This window comes from Phalacrocorax carbo, chromosome 3 (genome assembly GCF_963921805.1).
Source record: "Phalacrocorax carbo chromosome 3, bPhaCar2.1, whole genome shotgun sequence".
In the NCBI taxonomy this organism is placed as follows: domain Eukaryota; kingdom Metazoa; phylum Chordata; class Aves; order Suliformes; family Phalacrocoracidae; genus Phalacrocorax; species Phalacrocorax carbo.
The window spans coordinates 101,894,073-101,919,550 of NC_087515.1; the positions used below are offsets into that span (position 1 = coordinate 101,894,073).

General features: G+C 38.6%; 1 protein-coding gene across 1 annotated transcript in view; it reads left to right on the top strand.

Annotated features, from left to right (window-relative positions):
- The window catches only part of COL21A1 (collagen type XXI alpha 1 chain), a 114,259-nt gene that overhangs the window by 15,414 nt on the left and 73,367 nt on the right, over window positions 1-25,478 (top strand). The window contains exons 2-5 of the mRNA XM_064447881.1: window positions 15,803-15,922; window positions 18,350-18,901; window positions 22,894-23,062; window positions 23,196-23,412. Coding sequence (XP_064303951.1) covers window positions 15,835-15,922; window positions 18,350-18,901; window positions 22,894-23,062; window positions 23,196-23,412 — 1,026 coding nt within the window. The 5' untranslated portion in view covers window positions 15,803-15,834. The remainder of the gene's footprint in view (window positions 1-15,802; window positions 15,923-18,349; window positions 18,902-22,893; window positions 23,063-23,195; window positions 23,413-25,478) is intronic.

A 25,478-nucleotide genomic window follows, 5' to 3' on the forward strand; every position in this document is an offset into this window, starting at 1 on the left:
GAAGTCACTAAGACTGCATGCATGGTACCTTTGTCCAGCTGTATAATCCTTTGCTTCAAGTGCCAGAATAAACCCTGGAAACACTGTAAGTGATGCTCAAGATTTTGTGTTCTTGGAAACACAGATTATATTAGAATTCTGTCTTGTATATGAATTCAGCTTTTTAAAGCAAGCAAGCAAACAAACCATCCCCAAATCTACCCATTTTTCTAAGAACACCATTTTGACATTTTGAAAAAGGCCCATCTCAACTTGAATAACTCTGGAATATGTCTGAAATTGCACCTGGCATCTTTAGAAATGTCAAATTTCTGGCATGAATAATAACATTGTATTCCTTTAACTTTTTTTTTTTAAACCATGTATTAAAATTTATGACAATATAAAATCTGCTTTTTTAATTTGTGGGATATATCTGAAAGGTAAGTTATACACCTGTTTATGCAAGAAAGCATGACCTGTACTTTCTTTAGGCCTGTCTGATACCATCCACACACAGTGTAAGCAGCTTGTCATAGGTCTCAGCACGTGTGCCAGGTTGGTTTATTCTTAGTTTTGCAACCTATGTTGGTGACAGTAGACATTCCTTAATGGACTCTATGGAAAATAAGTTACACGTGTTTTGTATATTCTGAGATATGGGAACTACTTTGGAAAAATTCATCTGTGCTTTTGAAAGAAAAACTGTTGCCTAAACTGCTCTAATGGCCTTTTAGTTCACCTGTTGCTAATTTAAGTCAAGTTGGCTGCTTCAGAAATGCAATAGCCCTGAATTATTAACAAATTTGTCAGAGTAGTCTGAGGTAACATGCTCTTTATGCTAAATAATATTTTATTATTGCTCCATAGAGGGGAAAAAAAGGCCTTATTTCTTCTGGTTCCCTGGTGGAAACCTAAGAGGTGTGATGGGTGATGAGTGCTTATGACTGTTTGGGATCACTGTTGAGTATAGTAGTGAATCTCATCCCTGGGGCCCAAATGACTCTCTGACCCATATGTTGAAGATTTCTTCATAGACATAGAGTGGGAGGAAAGAATTTGCCTTCTTCCCATGTGCTGTAACCTGGCAAGATGGAACAGGATGCTGCCCTCCACCCCCACTCCATCCTTGCAGTGCCAGCTTGCAGGGAATTGTCTGCACTGGCTGAGGACTAATTTTCTGCAGTTTCAAACATTAAGATTTCTGAGAATTTGCAAGTGTATAACAAACTTGCATGGCCCTAACTGTTGTCATTGTTGTTAAGACAAACACCTCTCAGACTGGAGGGTAGTTCTCCTCACAGTATCCTATAGATTTGGGGCTGTCCTCCTATCGTACTATTAACTCCTGATTAATGAATGTCTGAAGATTAAACAAGTGGCCGATAGCATAGATTCTTGCAGTGAGAGAAAAGAAAAAGCAAAGATATTGGATGGAAATGGTTATAGCAGTATTACAGGGTTCAGGGAATTTTTCACAGGGAGAGATGAGATGGTACTTACGGTTCTGCTAGCTTAGTAGTGGGAGAATCACTCTCCAGTGTCACCAAAGGTATGGTTAATCATAAAACAAGAATGTGACGGCTAGGCAGATATGATACGGATATGGAGCTATGTGTCCAGCTACAAAGTATCACGTGAAAATTCAAGCGCACAAAGACATGTAGGGAACATTTTTAACATGTTAATACAAACACTGACCCCTGAAAAAGAAAAGAGAAGAGGTGGAGTTACTGATGAAAGGGGGAAAGCTGCCACTACTTGTTAAAGAATCACAGTCAATAATAGGCCAGTTTGAAAGTTGAAAGCTGAAGAGCTGGTGGATCTCTGCTACGAAGGCTCCTATTGACTCTGAACACAAGATGAATTCCTTCTTAAGCACCTCTGAGGTGTCATAGTAAAAAAAATAAATACTATTTTGTCATTGCTGACTTCAAACTGGAAGATGTTTGGTAGACATCTCGTGTGCAGGAATATGGCTGCATTTTCTGTGCATGTGATGGGGATATACAGAGTAGCTGCTGGGTGTACTCTGAATACCCAGAGTGTGGGGTGTACTCAGAATACCCAAACTTTTTCTCCTGGTTACTCAGCTGTCTGCTGGTCTGGTCTGGTTGCTGAGAGGTCAAGATACAGGGGGTGGCAGTGGCCACCCTTGGAGCCCCATTCTGCCCTCCAGGGTGACAGGAGGGCAGGGATATCTGGGCCTGCTTTCCTCACCCTGTCCCACCTCTTCGTCCTGTCTGCTCTTCATCACACTCTGTCTTAGCTTCTGTTGTTCTGCCACAGAATCGCTCAGAAAAGCAAACGGCTTGGAGAAGGGTGAAGTGCCTGAGGGGCAGGGACTATGCACCTCGAGGGCAAGTGCTCTGGAAATTGTATTCTGAAGAGTGAGAAGGAGGGGTATTGGAAAAGAACTGCAGAGATACAGAAACATGGTGGCTGGAAGTGACCTGGGATCATCTGTTCCAGCCTCTGCTCAAAGCAGACCTAGTTAGCGTAGGCTGGCCAGGGTCTTGCTCAGTCCAGGTTTGAATAACTGTAGAGATGGAGATTTTGCCACCTCTTCTAGTGTCTGGCCATCTTCCTGGAAAAAAAATGTTTCCCCTATGTTTAGTTGGCATTTCTTCTGTTCCCACATGTGCCCATTTCCCCTCGTTCTTCCACTGTCCTTGTGGGGAGAGTCTGCGTCCATCTCCTCTACACCTTCCCTCTAGGTAGTTGCAGACTGCACTGAGATCTCCCCACAGCTTTCTCTGCATTTAGATAGGGAGGTTGGGGATGGGGGAGAGAGGCAGAGACCTCAGTTTTATTCCTGTCACTCACTTAGACTCCCACAGCCCCAGAACAATATTGGCCAAGACTGCATGCAGCTTCCCCATCCTTGCTCCCCACGCCCCAGGAGTCCTACAGAGTCTTTCCAGACATCTGACCATCCTCTTGGTTCTCTCTTAGTGACTTGTAGCAATGCTGCACACCCCCCTCCCCCCCTCAAGGAGCTAAATTGCTTCAGCAAAGGCCATTCTTTAAATAATTAGAAACAGGTTCATTAGCAGACACTGAGGATACCTACAGCCAGCAGTGCTGCTGAGATCATCCTGAATAGTCACTGTCATCAGCTTATTCTTTGTAGGTTACTTCAGAGATGATTTTTTTTTGGTGTCACTATTCAGTAGCTAGTCACCTCAATATGCACTGTTGCTCCAGGGCTGGGGCAAAACAGACCAGTATGTTTGGATGTATGAGGTACAAGGCTTTTGAGTAGAAATGGAATTAATCTGGGATGTTACAATAGCAAGCATGCTAAAATATTGTGCCCTGTTCTATGTCCACACGTCAAAAACATGATGTCAAAAGTAGAGTTCAAACAAAAGTAACAAAAAGGGGATGGGATTTGGAAAACAAGTGCAGCAGCATGAATCTTATGAGGGTCAAGTTGTTTAGTATACGAAGGACAGGACTGCGTGGTGGCTTGGGCTGTGTATACATACAGATAGAAGGGAGTCAGGGGCACCTTTCAGTTTTGCTGAGAATGTCATAGGCAGAACTAGTGGCTGGAAATTCAGACAAATTCATCTTTGAAATAAGACGCAGTTTCTTAAAAGTGGTACTGATTAAACAGTAGAAAAGTTTCAGGGGGTTGGGGAGACAAGGGATGCACTCAAGTCATTAAAACAAGATTAGACATTTTTCTTAAAAAAGCAGTTTGATCCAGTTTCTTGCAAACAATCTATAGCTTATGCATACACGGGTCAAACTAGATGACAAAAATATCCTGGATGATCCTTTCTCTTCCCAAGATCATGCATAGTGGCTTTGGCAAAGTGGATGAACTTTCACTTAACTGTATGGATGTTGAAACAGCATTTCTCTTGTGAATGTGTGTGCTTTCATGTACAACTTAAACCAGCTCCTTCTTCAGACACCCATCTGGGGGACTGGGAAATACCGCTGGTTTTCCTATGTCAGAAAGTGATTTAAAACTGAGGTTTGTATCGTATCTGTTGGCTTACTTCATAATTTTTCTTAATGCTATTTACCTATATGAAACAAAACTAAAAACTGAGGAATATACAGGAATTTACTGGGGAGGGAATACCCAGAGACACAGATTGTGTAGTGCTCGATGGCCCTGGCCTTCTTCCCACCCTGTACCTTTGCAAAACCTTGGTGTGATTTGTCTGTTCATTAGTTCCTCAACTCTGCAGCTACTGTGTCCTTAGTTGCTTGGTGGACTGAAGAAAAAGCATATGGTAGGGGCCAGGAAGGAGTTTTATACTTTATGAATGTAATAAAAATAATTGTCTTCATATAACAGGCTGGAAGAGTCATCACATTGTAAAGGAAGTGAGCTTGAATACTTGCTGGAGTATCTTTAGTCTTCTTGCAGATGAAAACCAACTAAGCATGTAAATTTTGCATGGTTTTAATTTTTGTTTGGAATCATACCATATCTGGAACTGTGAGTGTTTCTCAAAGTGCCAAATTTTGGATATACTTGAAGCAGCAAATGTTTATGTTTTCCCTTTTGAGCATGAATGTGCTAAATTTCTATTTTCTTCCCTCAAAAAACTGTTTAAAATACTAAGGGTCTGATTTAGCTCCACTGAAGACCACTGGAGTTCTTTCAAAGTTTTCACTAGTTCAGGTCCTAAATTCCTCTAGAATTTCTACTATTACAATTCCTTCAGCAATCACAGTCTCCTTTGAATGACTTGTCAATATTTTCAGTAAAAACAAGACTAAGTAAAAAAACTCTGTCATTTAAAAAGCATTGAATTGGAAAAGCTAAAATTCTTTTTTGTCTGTTTACCTCATGTGACTCTTTTTGGTTCGATCTCAGTGAGTTTATATATCATTGTCAAAATGCTAACATGTAATCAAATGTTTTAAAGGCCAGTGTACTTCATGATACCTTTATATGTAGTCTAAAGGCTGTTGAACTAAGTTAAATGGAATAAACATCCATTCATCTATAGCGTAAAAAAATAAAATCAAGTTTTGAAAGCTTGAACAGAGACTTTAACCAGCTTTTCCCATGGCTACGGATTGCTATTAAAACAAAAAAAGATGAATCTGTTTCACCTTTTATTGAATGTTTCTGGAAATGAGGAAAAAAGAGGGAGAATTAAGGTTAAAGAATTGGAAAAGACTAAGTTTTCAAATAAAATTTGGAAACCTTCAGCTAAAGCAGGAGTCTGTGACATCATTCTTATCCCATCCAGCATTTGACAATACTTAAATTAACACTGAGAATAACATTAAGTATAATTTGTGGAAAAAGACAATGAATGCCACTAATGTGTTTGATCTGTTCTGCTTGATGCTGGAGTCCAAACCTGTTTGAGGGATAAACAGGACAAATGAATAGAAGAAAAAGTTAGGAAGACAGTAAATGTAACTTCTATTTCTGATGCTGTCCCGTACTTGCAGAAGGCAAACAGAGCCCATAGACTTATTCTTTCCTTCACGTAGCAAACTTATTTTAAATCACCTGTTGTGCTTCTTACTGCTTCTCTCGTTTTCACAGCAAATGTTGCAGCCATCACATTACAAATAGCATCTTATCTAAGCCAGCCCTACCCTCCCTTTTTTAAAATGGAGAACAAAAATAAAAAGATGGAAAGAAAATAAATGTTAGGGGAAAAGAAAGAAGTGAATGAGGAGCTATTGGCAGAAAAATGTATCTGACATACCAGGACCTAGCTGGATTTGGTAGCACTGACAGTGTTCCTGAATCCTGGGCTGGCTTGCTTTTCTGAGGATTTTGAGACCATAGCAGTAATGGATGAGCAATTCAGTGTATCTCTTGTCAACTAACATAGTCTTTAAATTGCATTAGAAGTTCTTACTTGGATTGGTTCTGGTTTTATGTTGCCTTTGTACCTCTTTCTGTCAACATGCATTGTTAGAGATTGTTGTACCTTTCTCTTGGATTTGAGGCAAGTTTTATAGTGGTTTCATTGCTAAATTATATAAAATTATATGTAATGATATATATTTATTATATATAATTTCCAGTTATGTGTCCCAATGACTGTTTTCCTTCTGTTTACCAGCAATTGTCATTGGCCCAATTGAACTCCACATTCCTTAGCTCAGACAAAATCGTCTCCCAAACTATTGCTTCAGGTAGTTATTTGTATTAAATTGTTTCCTGTTTCCCTGTTTGGTAACATAGTTATATATACATGTGCATGCTCAAAATTCGAACTTTTGGATTTCTTGTAGGAGTAGGTTTAAATGTTTCTCACACAGGATCCTATTATTGCATGCTAGGTTAATTTCAACTGTACAATTTGAGTGTCAGATTTTATCCTATTGATTAGATTAGCTGTTTTGTTTTCCTTGGGTCTGCCCAAGGAGGGAAAATTCTGTGGAATCTCAAGTTGCTTGATAAAGAGAGAAATAACAGCACGGGCTTTTCACAGATGGGATGAAATCATGGTTTCCAGGGAGACCTCAAATTCATTTGTTGCAGCGAGAATGCTGAGCTGCCAACTGTGGTTGCTTACATAAGTTGCCCATCCTATATTGTTTTCCAATAATTTGTGTATCAGTCCAGTAGCTCAAATGCTGTGGTAAGCCTCCTTTTTCTTTAACCCGTAATAACTAATTGCTGGTACCTGGCGCAGCATCCTCTTGGAGTGGGAATAAATCCAGCAAAATACAAGCCTTCTGTGACTTCAGATGTTGGAACATGAACACAAACTTTTTCTGCTGTAGACTGGAGGAGTCTGTGGGTTTGCTGTGCTTTGCTGAATCATATGAAAAATAAACAGTCAGCCCGTCCCACTTGAGAGGATTCTTTGCTTTCAGAAATATGTATCTTCTTGCTTGCGTTGTAATATATATCAGCTGCTTACTTTGGCTTTCAATGTACAGCAGTTGGTATAAAGCCTTTATAGAGTTGATACAAAGCCTTCTTTCCGAAATCTACTGAAAATATAATTTCTTTAATCCTCTCTGCTCCTTTATATAATCTGCATAATACTTTATGCAGTACATATATATCAAAGCCATAAATATTGAGTGTAATCTTACCATGTAGTACTAATTCTTGTAGGTTTATTTTGTTTATATTGAATACCTGTAATAGTGGAAATCCTAATCATGTTGCAGAATAGTTTAATTTAAACTACCAGTGCATTGGTTTTTTTTCTTACCTATCTCAAAAGTGTCTTTTGGATTGAAGATTGAAGTGGTTTGCTTTGTCAGTAGTTTGGGCAGTGCCCTTTTGACTGTTGAGTCAACCATTTTTCATGAGAGATATAAATTGTGGCTGTGGCACAAATGAATGAAATATTGAACATAAACTTGAAGTAGTTGTTAGTGCCTTTACTGAGCTTTAGTGGGGAAACCCAAACCAACATTTGGGTAGACCATGCTAGTGCATACTTGAGGGACCACATATGTGTACACAGAGGCAGGTTAGACTGGTTTCTGGAAATGCAGATGAGATGTGATGCTGTTGTTTCTCTGAGGTCTCCATTCACTTGCTGCAGGCACTTGGACACTCACCTTCAGCTAGCCCAGGTCGCTTTGCTATCAACACTGCACAGCTCCCCTTGCTGCAGCTCTGGACTTGATATACTAATTTACTCAGCTGCAACAGGTCTTTGCCTGCATCTCTCCTCACTTCTTTCATGTGTTTCTCCATCTCTGTCTGGAGATCTCTGTTCGTTAGTCTGTCTATCAGGTAGGCTTTTAGACTTTTAGAGGGAGGGGAAACAAAGCTGTGCTTCGTACTCTTGCCACTGTTGTAAATCAAAAGACAGCAGAGGTGGTGGGAATGGGAGGGAGGGCCCAAGCAAAAGCCCCATTAGCCTTTCATTTTTAAGGGAGTCCAGGCAATGCTTTCTGCATGATTTCTCAAACTGTGTACTCTGTGTACTTTGTGTAGCCGTGTGTTCTTATATAGACTAAGTACAGATATTGCTTAGACAGATTGGAACCATTTTACAAGTACTTTTCATTCTTGTTGCACTAGTACTATTAAAAAAATAAAGGAAACTCAAAATATGTGTAACTTAAACACATAATTTTCTTTTTTGACCCCTCTTAATAAAAACTCATCTGAACTACTCTGTAATCATATATTTAATGTTGTAGAACACTCCTGATATAAATGTAATTATACTGGTGATTATGCCAAAATAGTTCATTCCAACATAGAAATAGAGAGAAATGGTGTGGGGAATTCTAATGTACTCATCACTGTAGGAGATTTTATCTATTTATATACAGTCTTGCATTCATGTACATATATGTATGTGTAAACTGAGCCTAAATTAATGATGTCTTCACAGGCTCTCCCTTCCCAGGAAATGCTGTTATTCTTTTAAATGTTTGCAAGTATAATAACCTCATCAGTTGTGCCCACCAAGAAAAATAAATGAAGAGGAACGATATGTGGAAAACATGAATGCAGAATGGGAATGAAATCCAAGTGGAAATAAATACAGATTCAGATGCATTACTTACTTATTAAAAGTAGCTGTCTTGGAATGACCTAATAGACTTTTTGAACGCTTAGGACTGGTAGTATAAGGTAGAATTAGGAATAAATAGTTAAATGTGAATCGCCCTAACATTTTATTTGTAAAACCCATTAATTTTGAAAACAGAGAGAACAAATACAAAAAGAAGGCGATGCAATATTGCATTAATTTTTCATGTTATTTAATGCATATAAATCAGGATTCTCAGGGTTGTTTTTCTCTCGCTGCACAGTTTCTGTAGTATTGCATAAGTTTTGGAAACACAAAGAATCTCCTGTATGTCTTTTCAATCATTATTGTTGTAATGTTCTAATATTTGTTCCTTTGTAGGCCAAACCTAATGATCTCTCGTTGAATTAAGAGATGTTTATACAGTGATGTAATATGAGAGAAGTGTTAATTTATACTTGGAAGGCAAGATAGTACATATAACCTTTAGTCTGATTATTTTCTCAGAATGCTGGAAAAGGTTAAAATCATACCCTTCTTGGCTTCCTTCTTAGGCAGTAACTAGCAATGGGAAGAAGTGAAGGAAGGAGCTCCTCCTTCCAGTATATATCTTCAGTGTAGTTCTTCAGCAAGAAAATTTCATGCAGGAGAGAAGCTAGGGTTTTCAGAGAAAATAATTCTCTCTCCACTCCCCAGTTTGAATACTGACAAAACTGCACTGAAAAGCAAATACTTTTGATTCTGGAAGATTCCAAATTGCTCCAAAGGGAAAGTTTCTTCAGAGAGCGTTCCTGGGGAGAATAAAATTATATACTTATTTGGGTGCTGGAAAGCTGGACATGGAAAGAGTGCATCAGTAAACTGCTGTTTGAGATACAGGGGGTGCTGCTTTTAGGCATCTTAAAAGCAAAGTAGAAGTACTGCCCAACCTGCTTAGGCACCTAAATTTCCTCCTGCAAACTCAATTTTCAAATGGTTGTCAAATTCTTCTGCTGTGCATGCATAAAGGAGGTGCTGTCATTTGAACCTCTGTGCACTTCTGCATAGCAAAGCTGTCTGGGAGTTGCATGCCTTTGCCACCTCTAAGACACTGGCAGCCTTGAATTAATTAAAAAATCAGGTAGAGGCTATTGGTTTCAGTAGTGGCTGTATCACGTGTCCACTGTGTAGGAAACCCGAGTTCAGTTTCCTTCCCAGTCAGAGGTGTCAGTGGCCCTGTTTGTGCAAATGCTGCTACACGGCAGCGCCCAGAAGAAAGCAAGTATGTTGCAGGAACTGTCCGATTAGTTAAAGCTGCCTAAAATGACACAGCAGGCAGATGAGTCAGTATGTCGTCCAAACTTCATTGAGTTTTCCTCCTATATGTGACAAAAACTGAATGTGCATTGGGGAGGCTGTAATTTGTCTGTTTCTGACCATGCAGTCACAGGGCATGGGCTGATGCTGCCAAGCTTTATTGTACCCTCTTTCCCTCCTGGCTTTGGTGAAGATAGAGATAATAGTCTGCTAACTCTGCTCTGATAAATGTATTTTCCTGATTATGTTTGGTAAAACTACAAACTAATCACAACAGAAAATTTGGAAAAAGACAGGCTAAAAGTTTTATTTAAAATATTCTTTTTTTTTTTAAAAATTTTTCACATAGCTTAGCATAATATCATAGAATCATAGAATATCTCAAGTTGGAAGGGACCTTTAAAGTCATCAAGTTCTGGCTGCTGTTTGCAGGCGCAGAGGAAATAAGGAGCAAGCGTGAATCCCATTTCCCTCTGCTGGTGCAGTGCTGGGATGGATTTACCATCCCTTAGCTCTTCCCTGCACATCCTGACCCAGCTCCTACCGCTCCAGCAGCAGAAGTTTGGTATGAGGACCCCGACTTCTCTCTCGTAGCAGCCAGCAGTGTTCTCAAGGGCAGAGAAAAAAGCAGTGAGCACTTCTATGGACTACCATAGAGATAACTTTCTCTGCTTCTCTTAAAAAACCTGGAGATAGAAAGTACATGATCAGCAGTAATGAATTTTAGCTTTTGGCAATGTCAGTGGAGGGGTCCTGGGCTGATATTAATGGTGGCCTCTCCATGGTAGGAATAAGGCACTTGGGCAAGTATTTTCTTTAAGTAATTTAAAGTCCATTTCTGTTGCCTGTGCTGTAATTACAGTGTGGACAAGACACAGAAGTTTGGTCCCTGGAGTTGTTGGTTTGGCATTTCTTTTGACTGTTAAAAGAGCAGTGCTATATTATTATTTTCTTTCATATAAATTGAACGCTGGATAATTCCTGGAATCATCGTTGGCTGGTTGCTTAAGTCTTGGGTTTATCCTTTTAATTATGGTTTCTATTATTAAGTCTATTTTGGACTACTAAACAGTTATGTGACTTTGTACTTATAATGAGGTTCTCAAGTTCAGTATCTCATATTTTTCAGGTTTTGTCATAAATGAACTACAGAAGGACTGTCACAAATAGATGGAAAAATCGATCTGTTGAGGGAATACAATTTGATTCTGCACATCAGATAAACTTGTTTTGCTTATTATTTTACTGATTCTTTTTAACAATTATAAGTTGGAGCATGGTTTTTACCAAAAGAAATCTTGCTTTGATGCGATAGTTTCATTACCTTAATGTCTTTCAAGATTAAAGACATACATTGAAGGCTGCTGTAGCATTCACTAGTGAAGGATGGAAATTCTTCATGGGGAGAAGTGAAACATATGATTCCTGCCCTGTAATTCCCTCCTGTCCCTCCCCACACTGATGCCTGATAGCTTGTGAAGGTTTTCCCAATATTATTTCTTTTACTAGTGGAGCGAGAGCGAGTTTAGATATGCCCGTCATGCGAGGCCAGGGCTGCACAGTGAACAGCAGCTCTCTCTGGGTGGGTGGGTGAGGCTGGGGCCAGGAGGAACTTGCAAACGTTTCTTCTTTCTTGCTCTGCCTTTTTTCCTTTGGGACTTCTGTGTTGCAGAGTTTTAAGACAACTTGATGAGAGCTGACCAGTGAGGCCGTATGAGGGGTGTGCCGTTAGTTTTTGCCTGTTGTTTAAAACACATACATGAAGAGATGAATACAAACGAATGATAGAAGGGCAACGCAGAACCGAAAAATTCAGGGGACAGCACATTTCTGCTGGGTGTGTGAGTGGAGCACACCACAGCATATCGCCTTGAATTTTCCTTTCCTTACCTCTAGTTCCCCTGTACCCTCCTCAGCTCCTGTTTGCACTGGTTTTGACATGACCTTTCCCCACTGCTCCTAAACCAGGCTCCCTGACACTCTCTGTTCTCCAGGGCAGCCAGTAAATGCTGCTTTCACATGTAGCTCTCCCACGGTGAAATGTTAGTGTTTCTGTGGAGCACCTGCTTCCCTGGGGGCTTCCCTGCAGCCCCCTGCTCTCCCCACCCAGCCAGCTCCGAGCATCTTCCTCTTCCCTCTAGCTTCTCTCGTTCCTGCCAGCCTGGGGGGTTCATCCCTGAAGGTAGCAGTGGGTAAATGTTTATGGAAGGATGAGCAGAGATGAAAGGGCATGGTGCAATTTAAGGAAGCCGTTAATGGCTTCTGCAGGGCTTGGGGAAAGGAGAGCTGCGCCGACGACCAGGATCCCAGTGTCCCCACCTGACCTGAAGCGCCTATGCTTATGGCATGGAGCACATACAAGTTTTGTGTTGCAGGGAGTGTGTTGTTAAAATAATTTTGTAGATTTAGTGTGCTGTTTTATTAAAAAAAAAAAGTGCAATATTAATGGTAACAGTCCCTGTGCTCTTTTTAGTGAAGTCTGATGAAGACTGAAATTAGTTGATGTACCCTTGTGATATTTTCCTCAGTCATCTTTTTCACAGCTATTCCTTATCAATTTTTTGGACCTTTTTCTTTTGGGGTTGTTGGTGGGAGGAATCTATAGGATTTCATTGTTCGGGCCAGCATTGTGGTTTTTTGATATGTATCAGGTCTCTGCATGGTAGTCTGTCTTTTTTCTTTTTTTTCAGTTGTAGGCTGACATTTTTCTGATATTTTTCCGATATTCTCAAAGAATGCAGTTGTCCTGCTATTCAAATTCCTGCATAGATTTAATTTCATTTGTTATTCTTTGGTATCACTCAATTTGGCCTCACGAGAAATGTGTTTTACCCTTCAGTAAACACTTGCCATGGAAAAGGCTGAAGGTAATTTTAAAATGTGAATCTTACAAACCATCAAGTCTGAAATAATCAATGTAAATTGTCCACTTCTACTATGGTAAGATTTTTTCAGGTATTACATGCCTATTACTTATACACTTAATTTCATAGTTTAAACAGATCTTTTTTTCAAATACCTGGGACAAGAAACTGCCACTTAATCTATTTAAATAAAGTTAACATCCCAGTATTTGTGTAGCATCATTGGACCAGCGCATCTTATGTCCTATCCCATAGACCCCCAAGGGCTTCATCTGGTTTCTCACCCATTCTGACACAAGGTAATATGAATAACAAAGTATGGTGTTACCTTGCAATTATCTGTAATCTGAAGGTGATCTTTAATAAAATAGTTACATTTTTGCATTATTAATTTTGGGGGATTATATTAGGTAGGAGTAGCATTTCCTGGAAATTGACTTTTGTGCCTTTCTTGGGGTTGTTTGTGGAGATAATTTTTTTTTGTCTTAATGGAATGAGTGCTTTATAAGCAGTGGGAAAAGCAAAGCAGCTGACTGAAAAGCCAGAGTAAGTCAACTTACTGATTTTGTTGCTAATACAGATCACGAATACACCAGAAATTAACCTGACATTGAAATGACTACCTCTCTGATTATTATTGTCTTGCCCCCACAACTCAGTAATCCCTTTTTCCCATATCATTTTCCTAAAAACATCATGTCAGGTATATACATCTGTCGTGGTTTAGCGGCAGCTCAGCCCCACACAGCCTCTCGCTCCCTCCCCCACCGGTAGATGGGGGAGAGAATCAGAAGGGTAACGCTCGTGGGTTGGGATAAAAACAGTTTAATAATTAAAATTAAAAGAAACAACAACAGAAATGCAATGTAAAGGAGAACAACGAGAGGCGCAAAGCCCCGGGGGAGGGGGGAAGGGAGGGGAGAGGGGGAACGGACCATCGGAACAAACTGCCCGCGCCGCAGCCACCCGCCACTCCCGAGCCACAGATGCCCCCCCCTTATACTGGTCACGGTGTCACGTGGTATGGAATGAACCTGCCATTGGCCAGTCGGGGTCAGCCGCCCCCGCCATGGCCCCGCCCCTCCAGCCCCCCCCCCCCCCCGCCACGCGGCACAGCGCGGGAAGCTGGAAAGGCAGCTGCCCCGTCACGGTGAGGAGAATTAACCCCCAATCAGCCAAAACCAGCACAACATCTTTAGAGAGAAAGGTCTATGTTTAATTGTTGTAGAATTTTATTGCAGATAACAGCTTACTGGCTGCTCGGTATGTTACAGTGATTAAATGGCATTATCTTCAATTTATTTCCTTGACGAGTCTTAGAAAAGAAAACGGTTACTTTTTTCCATTTAGCTATTCCTTCTCCTACGAGACACTTGCAATAGGCATGCTGAATTGTGTTTTGGGGTGTTTTTGGAGAATAGTATTTTCCAGCACTACAGAAGTTTCAGAACATCTGCCAGTCCCTTATTACTGGTGGTGTGGTGGACACCTTGTCTACCCTGAAGAGTTCAAAATTAAAGATTAGCAATATAAAAAGGAAAAATACAGCTTTCATCCTCACCCCCCCAAATATATTGACTTTAAATTTTGTTGTGTAATAAATACTTTCATTTATATTTGACCTTCTAGGTGAGTGTGTAGGTCATTTTGGAGTGGGCATATGTAAAGGTTTATGACTAGAAGAAAAAGATATGAAAAGGGAAGGAGTCTTGGCCTTATTCAAGGAAGGCATTTAAATTCTAGGAAAGGGGCTGAAAACAGCACCAAGAATGTTAGTGATAAACTAGTGTGTAATAGATAAAGACTAACATGACTGACAAAGGAAAGCCTGTAGAGAGAAGAGGAATATTTAGTCTCCCGGCTAGATGTAAAATACTGAAATTAGTGACGCTGAAGGGTAGTGTAATGACTTGGCCCTGAACTGCTACTGAAAATTAGTCCTGAATTTAGCCGCTTTTTTTTTTTTTTTAATGGTTTAGAGATTTTCTCATAAATATGGGAAAATTTAAAAGCAGTAGGTTTGTTGGCCAATTACTGAGCAGTGCAAAGACAATGTTGTTCTGAAAGCAAACCAGATAACTCAGTGCGAAAAAAAAAGCTTAAGTTAAAATACACAAAGATAGATTTAAGGTATTGTAGAATTCTATCCTCTGTTATATTTATAATGTGATTAAACAAATCTCTGCTTACATGAACATGTACCACTTTACATAGTTTAGTAGAAATCAAAGGGTCACAGAATGGTTGAGGTTGAAAGGGACCTCTGAAGGTCATCTGGTCCAAATCTTAGAGCCAGTTGCCCAGGACCATGTCCAGAAGGCTTTTGAGTATCTCCAAGGATTGAAACTCCTCAGCCTCTCTAGGCAACCCGTGCCAGTTTTCAGTCACAAATGCATGCACTTCCTCAGACCAGCAGTTAATATTCCCCTTTTCTGTCAGGGTGTTCATGTTCTGTATAAAATGTGTGGATAAAATGTAGTTGGAAAAATTGCATTTTGCATTGGAGGATAAGAAGACAGAATACAAAAGAGATTCAGTATAATTTTTTCTTTTTCAGAGTCTTGAAATGGATGTCTCTGATACAGTACTCCAAATATGTATCTTTTCCCATTTTAATTCTATCTTTTTGCAGTAAACATAAGTAATAAATATGGCTTTATTTAAGTGAATTTGTCAAATAATATTTATAACAGCAACATGAGACCAAAATTGCATGTTTCCTTTAGGACCCTTTTGGGGATATAAGTCAGAGACCATGATAACAAATGAGACAGGTGTGTGGGTTGAGACTGAAGTAACAGCTCCCCACCAGTACCTGATACATAAACACTTGCCATATTTTTGAGCAGTAGCTGTCAAGTCTTTGGATAATGGCTGCAGAGTGGGATAGTGGTTGGACAAGTGGGACTGGGAATGGGAATATAACCTACTCATGTATGTACCTAGCAGGAGACGTATATAAATGTGCCTTGGGGAAAACTGAGCTTCCACAGAAAGGCTGGTAAGTGTTGTTGAGTTTAGAATCTCCAGTTTGGGCTTATATGCCTGATGGACACTTTTTGGGTGTGTGGTCCATTGCAGGCTGGCCTTAGATCTGGGCTTGTAGATTCAATTCAAAGTTGTTCCTCATGCACAGGTTTTAAAACACAGAAGTTTGGATTTATTTTGTAATATAATAACACTGTATTTTCTTTTCATTTCTTCCCCATCTAGTTTAATCTCAAGACTTTGAAAATACAATACACATGGCACAGATTGTAGCATTTTTTCAGATGCTATTAATTCTGCTACTTCGTGATTACATCTCAGCTGAAGATGGGGAAACAAGAGCAAGTAAGTCTTAATTTTTATATTTCGAGTAAGGGAAACCTCAAGGCATGCCTTGAATTTATAGTATTCATTTTCAGGTCCACATATACACTTCTGTTGATGGCAATTTTTTTCCAGTATAATTTTCCTAGTGAAAATCCTATAATATACGATAAGTAACTAAAATATCTTATTCCTTCTTTAGGAAGGGAATATCTTTATTCCTTTTTGTGTCTTGGAAGTGCCAAGGGGGCAGATAGAACTCTAAAGCTCCAGTCTTGATTTAAACTTCTCTTGAGTATTTATATCTTCATTTCTTCAAAGTCATGTTTTGAATAGCTTAATGTTGTAAGAAACTAAATAAGAAAAGTAAAGGTTCTGTGAGAGGAAGGTGAGATAACCCCAGCTCTGGGACAGACCTTCTCGCATATTCTGCAAAACTAGCATCTCAAGCCCCACCAAACCAAGTTTTATATTCTAAATCTGGTTTATGGAAAACAAAAAGTTAAAGCAAGGTAGCTTTTTGAAAGACAAAGTGGTGAATAAAGAGTGTGGAAAACGTTCCTCTGGCCAGAAGGGTACTTTCAGGGTGGGTGTTCTTCCTCCAGTTTTGTTCTCAATCCAGCAGTTTTCAGTAATTTACAACAAACTCCATTAAATTCCCTTCAGGCTCTAGAAAGTCATATATTTTTTTCAGTCTACCTGCTCTAAGCTGGGCCTGCTTTCAGCAGGGTCCAATGATGTCCAAAGTCCTTTCCGACTGAAATTACCCTGTGATTCATATCCCTGGACCACAGAATGTTGCACTCTGCTTGCCCCTTACTCCTTTTCCCAATGTCTTTTCACCACCACCTGCATTGCAAAAGCATCTCTCCAGCAGAGTGTGCTCACTTGCTTTCAAGGAAAGTGAAATCTTGACCTGACCAGAAGTGTCCATAGGCAGATGTTAGGACAAGGCAAAACTCTTGTTCCTGTGGTGGAGCTGCAGTCTTTCACAAAACAGAAAGCATGGTAATACACAGCAACCCCCATGAGCCCATGTAGCATGGGATCAAAATAATCTCTCCTGGTTTTGGCCATCTCCTTGGCACCTTCTGTCAATTATCTAAGCTCTTTCACAGTCAATGGAAGGTGATTCTTTCCTCTAGAGAGTTTCCCTCCATCTAAGGATGTGCATATAAGATGGATAGGACTGTCCTATAGAAATCCTTGTGTCAGTCCATGGCCTGTAGCTGGCAATTCAGTTTAAAAGCTCCATTTATAAGTGACTACAACTAGGAGAGCTGAATCATGCCTAAGTCATAATGCAGTTACATTATATTTGTTAAATACTTATGTGATCCTATATTCTGAAGGTTGAGCTTGTTCACTGAGCATTTTTCTGCTGCTAAAATCAGAATATCACAGAATCACAGAATGGTAGAGGTTGGAAGGGACCTCTGGAGATCATCTTGTCCAACCCCCCTGCTTGAGCAGGCACACCTAGAGCAGGGGGCACAGGAACACATCCAGGCGGGTTTTGAATGTCTCCAGGAAAGGAGACTCTGCAACCTCCCTGGGCAGCCTGTTCCACTGCTCTGTCACCCTCACAGGAAAGAAGTTTTTCCTCATGTTTAAGTGGAACTTCCTGTGTTCCAACTTGTGCCCGTTGCCTCTTGTCCTGTCATTGGGCACCACTGAAAAGAGGCCGGTCCCATCCTCTTGACACCCACCCTTCAGATATTTATAAGTATTGATGAAATCCCCCCTCAGCCTTCTCTTCTCCAGGCTGCACAAACCCAAGTCTGTCAGCCTTTCCTCATAAGGGAGATGCTCCAGTGCCCTGATCATCTTGGTAGCTCTCTGCTGGACTTGCTCAAGCAGCTCCCCATCTTGCTTAAACTGGGGACCCCAAAACTGGACACAGTACTCCAGATGAATATGCTACCAGCAATATTCAGTTGAGACTCAGGATTTTATAATAACTAGTTTTATAAGTTCCATGTAGCAGTGTCAGCAGATTTGTAAAAGGATTTGATACTACTGCTGAATTCTGCAGTATTCAGACTTCCTCTGCAGTGTGCTTGGTTTGCTAACAAAAATGAATTTTTATGTTTATCATCTCTGCAGATGAAGAGGTGTGGAAAAAACCAAAACATATTCCTCTCTGCTGATTGCATCAAATGCAATTGCCAGCTAAGGATATGAATTCCAGAATTTTTCATAGTCGCTTCTGGTGATAATGTAAAAAACGGAAAATGGTATCATTTTCAGATACCAGGTTGGATCTGCGTGGCTTACAGAAACAATCTTGTTTTCTCCGATAAACTCAGCTGATTTTTAAAGAATGGAATGTATTTGTCAATAAAGATTATAATACAAACAGTAATTGATGTGAAAAATATTTCTTTTGGGAGAAGAAAGTGAAAGAGTTCATGAAAATATTTGTTTTAATTTTTATTCTTTTTTTAGGTTGCAGAACTGCTCCAGCGGATTTAGTTTTTATCTTAGATGGCTCTTACAGTGTTGGCCCAGAAAACTTCGAAATAATCAAAAGCTGGCTTGTCAATATTACAAGAAATTTTGACATAGGGCCAAAGTTTATTCAAGTTGGAGTTGTCCAGTACAGCGATTACCCTGTACTTGAAATTCCCCTTGGAACTCATGAATCCACCGAGAACCTCATCAGGGAAATGGAGTCCATACACTATTTGGGAGGAAATACAAGAACAGGAAGAGCTATTCAGTTTGCCTTTGACCATCTTTTTGCAAAATCTTCAAGGTTTTTAACAAAAATAGCAGTTGTTCTCACTGATGGGAAGTCCCAAGATGAAGTCAAAGACGTAGCAGCAGAAGCAAGGAAAAATAAAATCACCTTGTTTGCTATTGGTGTTGGCTCAGAAATTGAGGAAGATGAACTCAAAGCTATTGCTAACAAGCCTTCATCAACTTATGTATTTTATGTTGAAGATTATATTGCAATATCAAGAATTAAAGAAGTTATAAAACAGAAGCTCTGTGAAGGTAAGTTATTGATTATCAAATACTTTAGGTGGGCAGAATGTAGCTTTGTACCCATATTTCTTTATTTCACAAACAGAATGTATGATCAATATAACCTAAGGCACCTGATAATCTTTTCTGTGGTGTTCTTTCATTTTGATCTTGTTTCTGGAAAATACTCCCAAAATTTTATTTTCTCCATTAAACAAAGAGGTATATTTGGGAAACAGATGGTGCTTTATCACAGTATGGGGTTAATTTCAGTATGTAGCATGTTGCCTTGAGCCCCCAAATTTTGCATCGATGAAGTTCAGAAACCCTAAAATACTTGAGCAATCCTCATAGTGCTGAGAATGTAGGGCTTACTTTATCCTTTTCCTAGGTGTGGCTGATACTCACCTACTATCTAGCATTTCTTCTTGACAGTGGAGAGGGTAGCCTATCATTACAAACTGGAGTTCTTCCACCAGTATGTGTTGAAAAACACAGAAGGACTCTTGGCAAAAGTGCCTGGAATTGTAACAAGCTATTAGGATCTTCTTTAGAAGGATTTTATGGAAGAATTAGGCAAGACCAACATTGTAAAATGACCTTTTAGCTTTAGAATGCTACCAGCATTACTGCATTGAGTTTTCTGATACCTTTGTAAAACAATGGCTTTCCCATTTATATAAAAAAGGGTAGCAAATTGTTTCTATTGCTCAGAAGGACTCTGTTAAACAGTGACTATTTTTCAGTGCTATTTTGTACATGTTTTATTACCAAGAATTGATGCAGCTCATATTTAAGTTGTACCATATTTCTGCACTTAGTAAGAATGAAAAGTAGTTTTCATGTGCTCTCACTTTGAGTATGGACTTCATTGCAAGAATATGGTGATACTTATGTTGAGGATAATAGTGTTTATTTCTTGATACACTTATGAAAATCATAATAATTCCTTGTGGCTGATGTAGTGAGGTGGTCAGTCCAAAAATTAAATCCGCTAAGTGCAGCTAAATTCTTTAATAAAACTTCACACAGGGAGAAATTGCCCAAAATAAACACAATATTTTCTTTAACTAAAGTTTAGAAGAAGTGACATCATATTTCATCAAGATGGATTTTCTGCTTTCAGAATTAAGTTAACTGGCATCCCTTAAAGTTCAGGTGCAATATTTAACATGACTCTTTCAGCAGTAATCTGCGAATATTGACTATGTATACAAAAGTGTGCTTACTGTTTTACTTTAAGTGACCCTTTGCTTCCACTCTCGTATGTTGTGCTCTTCCCTCGCGTTAGCATCGAGATGCTTCTCTCAAAGAGGGATCAGAGCCAGTTGGCAGCCTCATTTCTAACTGCAATGTCTTTAGCAGGTGAACTGAAAGACTAGGAAACTGGAAATTTTAGATCTGAGTGGTGGATTAATTTATTCATGTTGTTAAGATTCACTTTGACTCTGGGTGAGGAAGTTCCATGAGGGCAAAGCAGCAATGATTTGGCTGTGATCAACCACACGAAACTGCCCGAAAATTTTGCAATTCTCTCTTGATTGTCTTGGTTTTGATGTCTAAAAAAATGCTAGTCTTTACACTATGGTGTTTTAAACTTCATTATTATGTGAACATAGATATAAGAACATAGGGGCAGTATTTCCTTTCTGTAGAAAAGAGGCTGAGTTTTGGTGGTTCATGTAGCAGGTACAACCAACCTTGCAGATGGAGGGGTTTTGGGAAATCTAGTGTTTGTTTTACAGTACGGCAGGGTAAAAAAACCTGCTGAATCTGTCATCCAGAAAGGACAACATGGCTAAAAGAGTCCCCAGATATTTAAAGAATATTTAATATTTATTCTGGAAGTCAAATGTTCCTGTAGTATTAATATTCTCAAGCAAAAATACAGAAAAGATTGTGTTTCAGGAATGCATTTAAAAACAATAATGCAGACCTCAGAAGTATGTCTGGAGGATGCTAGGGAAAGTTCCTTTGTGCTAGATAATGGGATTTAACATCAAAAAGTTATTTCATGCTTCAGGAAGGAAAAATAAAGTCTCTGAAAAAATGTATAAAAACACTAAAAGGGAACAAGATTTCAGTACAGGCTAGGGAGGTGCTGTGACTGGTACTATGGACTAGAAACACAACCCTGTTTCCCGTGCAAGACAGTTCTTAATTTTGCCACTGACTTCTGCATCCTCTGTAATGGCTCATTTAGTTATCTAAATAGTCCTGACAGAAGATGATCTAGAAAACCCAAAAAAGATCTACCTTACTGGGAATGTTTTTATGTAGTTCTTCAATGTGCCATTGGAAATAAAGAATAGTTTCTCAATGTGTATTTTACACATGCTTAATTTGTATTGGCTTGGTTTGGAAGAGTTACTTTGGCATTGATCCAGAATAATGGCCCTCTCACATAAAGTTACACTATTTCTGCATTTATTTTTGGATTTCACACCAAATTTCTAATACTGTAACTGATAAGAGATTCTTGTGTTCATTTTCTTATCACTGTATATGGTTACCTGTAATCTGTATTAATGGCAGTATGATGGTTATTCAGCCTTGGAATAAATGAGTTTAGAAAACATTTCCAGGATAACAATGCACAGTGAAGAAACCTGAAAAAACAGTGTTATTACTCTTACTTAATACCATAAGTATGTTGACTTAACTCCTGCATCTGTGCTTTGAGAAGAGTGAGAAGGAAAGTTAAGTTGTGTTGTGTAGGCAGAGAGTTCCTGCAATTCTTTCTTGTAGAACCAGACAGATAACTTTAATATATTTTTAATTTGGGAGCCAGGTGACATTTTGCTGTGGGGAGGAAAAGAAAACTAAGGGGAATGTACGTGGCTTCTTGCTGCTGCCCCAAGTACCTGTGGCATGTCCTTTCCCACCATAGGTAGTTTGTGCAGACACGTAGCTGAATTTTCTTAGAGGTTATATATCTTGCCTCCCCAGGAAGGGTATATATATAGTAGTACACCAGAATGGTGTTCTACGTATATATATAGTACACCAGAATGGGGTAGCTTCTGACTGCCCTCAAGTTGGTTAAAAAGAGAAGCCATGCAGGGTTGCTCATATGATAAAAAGAAGCCAGCCTAGACCTTGGAGCTGATAATTCCCTGGCACAGAAACATGAGTTTTCCAGCATGTGGCTGGTCCAGATAGAGATGAGAGAACTCTCTGCTCCTTCTTTGGAACATATTCCTAACCTCTTCCCTTTCTATGAACTGATGCTTTTCTGAAGAAACAATAGGAAATGAATGATGAAAATGTATTTGTTGTAAATAGTTCAGCATAATTTTAATAACACAAAAACTTGTTTGCTTTCTTTTTATTGATTTATTACTCTAATACAATGTTGGCTTTAGCATTAAATTTCACTCTGCTATCTCACCTTTTTTTTGGACAACTTCAGGTCCACTGCCTCGTATTATTTTTGTGTGAAGAGAGTTAAACAGACATAACATTCAGCTAACTTTAGTTCCCACAGAAAATATATCACACGATATTTGTCCAGTGAGAATAGCTTCAAGAAGATTTCAGTGTAACAGACAAAACAGACCAGAGTCCATTTCAAGCAAAAGAAGGTGAAAAAAATAGTTGTAGATAATTCTACCTTTGTCCATTTTCAATCTGATTTTATAGCCGGGAGGGATGCTGGATTAATTCAAATTGTTAGTACATCGTGGAAATTAGCATCTATAATTTTGTAGCATTTTGAAACCATACAATTTTAGAAATTAAATTCAGTATTTTTATTAGTCAGATGCTGTAATATCTTTTAACTTCAATTAGTGACAATTCAAAATATCATGTGAATGTAATTGTGGTAAAATATGACATCTCAGTATTCTCACTATGTCTTTGAGGATTCTGCATGTCACTTCTCTCATGTTATACTTAAATGGCAGTTCTCATTCTCTTATTTTTTGAAAGGCAGCTACAAAAAAATAGGTAGGTGGGAGGTTACTTTTTGAAAGTTTTATGTCATATTTTGAGCTATATTTACATTTATTACTTTGCAGAATCTGTTTGTCCAACAAGAATTCCAGTGGCAGCTCGAGATGAAAAAGGATTTGACATTCTTTTAGGATTAGGTGTGAAGAAAAAGGTTAAAAAGAGAATTCAAATACCAACCACTAATGCAAAAGCTTATGAAGTAACCTCACGTGTTGACCTGTCAGAATTGACAAGGTATTTAAATTTATAAATACACTTTTACATTTAGTAAAAATTTTTTGTTTACTTAAAGTGAGAGAGACTTATTTTAAGATTTATATAAATATTCAAGTACTGTCTTTTTTTTACGCCTTTACCCCTTATTTAGGAATGTGTTTCCAGAAGGTCTGCCTCCATCCTATGTGTTTGTCTCCACTCAAAGATTTAAAGTAAAAAAGACGTGGGATTTGTGGAGAATTCTAAGTCTGGATAAGAGACCACAGATAGCAGTCACTATTAATGGAGAAGAGAAAACATTATCATTCACTACGACAAGTTTAATAAATGGCACACAAGTTATTACTTTTGTTGCACCTCGTGTAAAGGTAAGGAGTAGGTCATCATCCTGCTAGAATACTCATTTAAGTACACATTATTCTTTTGCCCGTTATGTTTTTTTAAAATGGGTGGTCTTATTTTTGGCTGCTTAGGCATTTAAAAATAGATGGAGGGTACTTTACCCATGTTTCCAGAGTGCCCACAGTGATCATCACTGTAAATGCTTTGCAGGTGTGTTCTCCTCAGTAGTTTTCAGCAGGTAATTGTGAAGGTCGCAGAGACATTTTTCACACAGCTCTTTGCCTAACATATGCTGGAAAGTATTTTCTGCCTGTGATACGGATACTAGAAAATGTGAACGGAAATAGTCCATTTTTAGAGAGAGCTTTTGTTAAGTGTCTAAATTCCTTGAAAATACATCATGACAGAAGTTACTTTCTTTTCCAGAAGAGTAAATAGCAGCTTTCAAAATGAGAGTTCAATCTGCATTTATCTAGTTCTCTGTTGAATAAAAATTCCTTTCAGCTACTTATTTTTCTCCCTGAAGGGACTCCCTCTTTGTGCAACCAATTTTATTGTCTTCTAGCGTAGTCTGAAGGTTCTCTTTCAATCTTGCTTCAGTAATTTCCAGTGAAGTATTCAACTCTTGTAAGAAAGATTATCTCGGTTGCAGGTGAGACAGAGGGAGGGAGATTGAGTGACTCTGCTCTTGCATTTATAGCAGTATAGGAATATGCAGCCCAGAAATTCCCATTCCTACCACAGGGAGTATTACTAAAGTGAACAAAGTGGGATGCTTCAGCGGACAAAGAGTGGGAAAGATTTACTGCTGGAGTGCTTAACAGCCAAGTGGGTTCAACTTTTCTGGGAAGTGATGGCCTGCATTCGAATCCTTACTCTAAATCAGGCTGAAGGAATTTGAAGTATAAATCCTCAGATAAGGAAGGACTCCTATCCAACAGAAGGTCTTAACTACTAAGATTTTGCTAGGGAGAGGTATTTTATTCTTCTGTTATTGGATGGAGAATTTTACTGTTTCTTTCCAAATTTCTTCTGCCTTCTAATGACTAATTGTAGGGGATTTTTTTTGTTTTGTTTGTAAGAAGCAGTGTTAAACTTGATTTACTGGAGGTTGTTAGAAAATTCAGTTTCAAGTCAATTTGAAAATTTGTATTTAATGGTTTCTGGCAGCTACAGTGACAAATCAGTCTTATTCCTGCAGTCTCAGGTATCCATGAACTTCACCATGAAAGGAAGACTTCTGCTTTTTTTCCTTTTGTGCTTCTCCATGCTTGTATTGCTATTATGGATAATAATAATTTTATGCCCTTTTTAGAGCTGTGTATCTCTAAACACACTATAAATGGCAGTATGCTTTTAATGAACCATTTTGTTTAATAAACCTTTATGACAATTTATCACTTTTACTCAGGAAAATAGAAATATTATATATTCTGACCTGTTGTTTATTTTATCTTGTAACAAGAGCCATTGTAAATAAATAAATAAAACCTGATCTACAACTGGAATTACAATAGAAACAGAGGTGCTATCTAAGGGTGAATACTATTAAGTGAAGTAAGCTTAATTTCTGTTTATGTCTACAAAAGGTAACAAAGATACATAACATACTGAAACATGTATGTTTCAGTTTACTCTTACATATACCAATTTAGTGTGGGATTACTCTGTATTAAATTTAGCTATATTAAAGATAAGCATCTAGTCTGGGCTAGGCTGAAGAGGTAGATTGTTTTTGAAATTAATGGATAGGCTAAAGAAGGAGGCATTTCCTACCATGTTGAGTTTAATTTCTAAAGTAGGTGAGATGATAAATACTACTTTAAAGGTATCTCTCATTTTCTATTACTTGTAGAACTATACCATTTGTTTAAACTAAAACTTAAGCTTTAGAAACCTGAGGTTTTGTGAGGTGATGAATGTAATATTTGGTTTATTCATTGCAATATTGTGATTCTTTCTGCCAATATCACGTTGCCTTTAAGATTTTTTTTCATAATAGATTAAGTAGAAAGACTTCAAGTATCCTCAAGTACCCATTTGTTTTCACCATGATTTAAGATCTGAAGTGTTTGAGACACTATACCACTGC